Consider the following 3,988-nt stretch of genomic DNA (forward strand, 5'->3'; position numbering starts at 1 on the left):
GTCTTCATCAGTCTTCATCGGTCTTCATCAGTCTTCATCAGTCTTCATCAGTCTTCATCAGTCTTCATCGGTCTTCATGGTTCCAGCTTTTATTTTTAACTAAACGCTTTTTTAGTTCAAGTCTGCAGAGTTCTTGTTTCTTAAAAAGATGAATTTAACACAAAACCAAAAGCTAAAAACCTTTTAAACTGTTTTTATCTGAGGAAATCCTGATGTTTACCAAAACCACCAACTGATTCCTGTAAAAACCAAAGATCAGAACCACACGACTCACCTTAAAGACCAGTCCAGGTCCAGTTCAGACTCAGAAGGACGAAGACCAGTCCAGGTCCGGTTCAGACTCAGAAGGACGAAGACCAGTCCAGGTCCGGTTCAGGCTCAGAAGGACGAAGACCAGTCCTGGTCCGGTTCAGACTCAGAAGGACGAAGACCAGTCCTGGTCCGGTTCAGACTCAGAAGACAAACAAACTGCCTTATTTATATTCAGACCCATGAGGACACGCCTACTGAAGACAGGAAGGACCAAAACATGCACTGGAAAATCCTGACTGCATTGAAGGCAGCACAAAGCAGCCTGCAGATCGAACCAGAACCAGAACCAGAACACAAACTGTTCACTCACACAAAACATCAACACAAATTTGGACCGACTCGAGGACTGAGGACAGAACCAAAGACTGGGACAAAAGCTGAGGACAGGCCTGAGGACATGTGGGTCACTTTGGACCCTCTGATCCCTTCAGCTGAATTTCAGATTAGGGTCCAGGTTTAGTTCTGGGACAGAAGCAGTTGGAGCTTTAATGTGTCCAAACTGAGGAAGGGTCCAACAGCATGAGGGACAGAGGACACGGATGGACTGACGTGGAGCGGCACCTCGTCTTTACTTCATCATTTCTCTATTTTCAGTTCTTCTAAATCCGGCTCTTCTTGTTTTAGCGGTTCTGAGTCATCACTGGTCTGCAGGACAGCAAAGACTCATGGGAAACGTGCTCATGTCTCACCGCCACCCAGGGCTGACATCATCAGCGCCCCCCCCCCCACACCGGACGATCGGTCCTGTGGATCCAGGCTCAGTGCTGGACCAGGATTCATGTCCCATCAAGTCCAGAACTCTGAACGGACTGACTGTGAAGTCCAGGGCAGAGACGTCCTCTCCGTCAGAAGACCTGCTGGGACCACCGGACAGGGTCCACCTGGATGACCCGCCTCCTCACGTAGTCCTGGTCTGAGTCTGACTGACAGCTGACGTCATCCTGATCCAAACTGAAACCTTCTGACTCAGACTGATTGGGAAACGAAGTTTGAGGGACACGCGGTGGACCACAACATCAGAGGACCTCGGGGACGGTTTTCAGGAGTCCAACATCAGACATCAACATGTGAGTCATCAGGGTCACACAACCAACCACAGGAAGACCGAGGCCAGCAGAGCTTCAACCAGTCTGGGTCCAGACCCGTCCACTGGACCGGTCCACCTGACCCGTCCACCAGACCCGTCCACAGGACCCGTCCACCTAATCTGTCCACTAGACCTGCCCACCGGACCCGCCCACTAGACCCATCCACCTGACCCGTCCACTGGACCCGTCCATCTGACCCGTCCACCTGACCCACATTATCAGAACGTGTTCATGCAGAACCGGTTCTTGTGTTCTCTGGAAACAGCATCATTTTACAGGTCGTTTCCTTTCTGAACAACAAATAGGAGGACATTGTCTCTAACCGTCCTCTACATGTCATTGCTTTTAACATCCTGGTCAAAAATGGCCGCCCTCCCAGATTAGATCAGTCTGGATCTGCAGCTCAGACACAAACTAAACACCCTTTCCCAGACGTGGCCCAGACGTGGCCCTCGGGTCTTTCTGAGAACCTTCTCAGTTCTTTGAACAGAACCTGAGGAACCTCCTGCTCATCCCGACACGTCCTCCTCCACAGACCAATAATCACTAACAGATGGTTCTGAGCAACAAACTTTTTAATAATCATAAAAGGGTTGACAGAAACTCTACAGTCACATTCTACTTCCTGTCATGTGACCCTGTGGGTGCTGTTGTGTCATAGCAGAAACAAGGGTGTCACATGACTACTCAGTTTAAGAGAAAAAAAAGAAATCTGTCAGCAACTGCAGCCCTTTCAAAATAAAACATCTTTGAGAAAAAAGTGTTTTTATTCCTGACAGTTTGTCTGAGCAGCTGAGGAGGAGGAGGAGGAGGAGGATGAAGAGCAGCGAGGAGGAGAAAAGATCTCCGTCAGAGTCGTCTGTTTAACGCCTCTGCTGGATGAGGAGGACGAGCTCTTCAAGGCTCTCAGAGACGAAGCAGAATGAGGCGAGGAGCAGGAGGAACTGGGGGCGGTTTTCGCAGCAGATTTGCGGGAGCCTCTCCCAGGTGTGTTAGAGAGCCCCGTCCCCTCTGCCCCCCCTCTATGGTGGCGCAGCAGGTAGGCGTCAGAGGATCCTTTACTCCTGTCGGTGGCTCTTTGTCTCTCCTCCTGATCCAGCTCCTTCTGCAGGAGCAGAGCCAGCCGACGGTCCTCCTCCTCCTGCTGCTGTCTCACTTGAAGCTCCGCCTCCCAATCAGTCACAGGCCCCGCCTCCAGAGGACAGGAGGGCGAGGACAGCAGGGCTCGTTTGGTGCTCGAGTCTTGTTCTTCAGCGGTGTCCAGCTCCGAGCTCTTCCTCTTCAGCTGACTCCTTTCTGTCTGTGGGTGGGGCCGATCCACTTGAAGCTCCGCCTTCAGGAGGAGGATGTTTTCCTGAAACAGGAAGTTTGGGATGTGACATTAGCACTGAAAATCATCTGTTTCTGACAGAACTCAAACTGACCTTGTTAGAGACTGAGACTGGCTGAGCTGCGCGAGGACACAGGAACCTGAAACAAACAAACAAACAAACAACTGAACAACAACAACAACAACCACGTCAGTAAAGGTGCCACACACACGTGACACCTGTCAGAATGTAACTAAATCCAGAGCGGCCATGTTTGGGACCTGTCGATGTTTCCCACGGTGATCTCCTTCTTCTTGGCTGGCGTGACGTTGGAGACACGACGAACTTCCTGCGAGTTCTGAGAAAACGAGCAGTTAGGATAACCCGTAAAAAGGTGTGGTGACATCATTATGACATCATCGTGGCGCTGACCAGCTGGTTGCTGAGCTGTCGGGCCAGCTGCTCGTCCTCCTCCTTCCTCCTCCTCTCCTCCTGCAGCAGCTCCTCTTCCTCAGCCAGCAACCTCTGGATCAGCTCCTCGCTGGCTCGCTTCTCCTCTTCGTCCTGCGCCCGCCGCTCCTCCATCAGCTGAGGGACACGACCACATGTGACCTCATCACTGACTTTTACAACCAATCAGCTTGTTTCAGAAAGATTCAAACTAAAAAACCATCAGCGACCTGAAAAGTTCCAGTTTTATTCGTGTTCTGGTTCTGACACCGAGAACGGCAGCGGACTCTGTAAAGGAACGTTCGGATCCTTTAAAGTGGGGTTCTGTGGAGAACAGTCAGAACCTGACCAGTTGTAGAAACAGGAAGTCTGCTCCGGAGTTGGTCCCACTTATCAACAGAACCGATCCGTTTCTACAAACACAGAACCCCACTTTAAAAGATCAGAACTATTCAGTCCATGCTGAGACACACCTGGACTGGTTCTGACCCGACCCAAACTCTCACTGAACTTACCTTGGTCACCTGATCCTCGTACTCCTGCCGCACCTCTCCGGGACGGCTGACCCTAGGAACGCCAGAAACTGTACACACACACACACACACGAGTCTGAACATCATAACGAGCTGCAGATGTTAGCATTAGCTTCAGTTAGCCTACTGTGTCCGCTGCAGTGAATCATCATCTATTAACACCGATGTAGAGTTTAAATTCTGCATCGGTCCTGATCAGCTGAAGGCTACATGCTGACAGCATCAGTCCTGATCAGCTGAAGGCTACATGCTGACAGCATCAGTCCTGATCAGCTGAAGGCTACATGCTGACAGC

At 50.9% G+C, this 3,988-nt stretch overlaps 3 protein-coding genes across 7 annotated transcripts in view; all 3 read right to left on the minus strand.

Annotated features, from left to right (window-relative positions):
* LOC108250979 (transmembrane 4 L6 family member 5) overlaps positions 1-1,481 on the minus strand; it is a 4,932-nt gene extending 3,451 nt beyond the window's left edge. The window contains exon 1 of one of the 2 annotated variants that reach the window (XM_025002812.2): positions 275-1,481. The gene's annotated coding sequence lies outside the window, so the exon portion shown is untranslated. The remainder of the gene's footprint in view (positions 1-274) is intronic. The other variant, XM_017441102.3, reaches the window with a different exon arrangement.
* Positions 1-3,988, minus strand: part of atg16l1 (ATG16 autophagy related 16-like 1 (S. cerevisiae)) — a 48,914-nt gene that overhangs the window by 30,163 nt on the left and 14,763 nt on the right. The gene's annotated exons all lie outside the window — the stretch shown is intronic.
* The window catches only part of rnf168 (ring finger protein 168), an 8,359-nt gene continuing 6,328 nt past the window's right edge, over positions 1,958-3,988 (minus strand). The window contains exons 2-6 of the mRNA XM_037979895.1: positions 3,676-3,743; positions 3,143-3,298; positions 2,992-3,068; positions 2,825-2,870; positions 1,958-2,754 (exon numbers count right to left, since the gene is read on the minus strand). Of these exons, the coding sequence (XP_037835823.1) occupies positions 2,167-2,754; positions 2,825-2,870; positions 2,992-3,068; positions 3,143-3,298; positions 3,676-3,743 (935 nt within the window). The 3' untranslated portion in view covers positions 1,958-2,166. The remainder of the gene's footprint in view (positions 2,755-2,824; positions 2,871-2,991; positions 3,069-3,142; positions 3,299-3,675; positions 3,744-3,988) is intronic.

This window comes from Kryptolebias marmoratus, linkage group LG2, assembly GCF_001649575.2.
Source record: "Kryptolebias marmoratus isolate JLee-2015 linkage group LG2, ASM164957v2, whole genome shotgun sequence".
Lineage (NCBI taxonomy): Eukaryota > Metazoa > Chordata > Actinopteri > Cyprinodontiformes > Rivulidae > Kryptolebias > Kryptolebias marmoratus.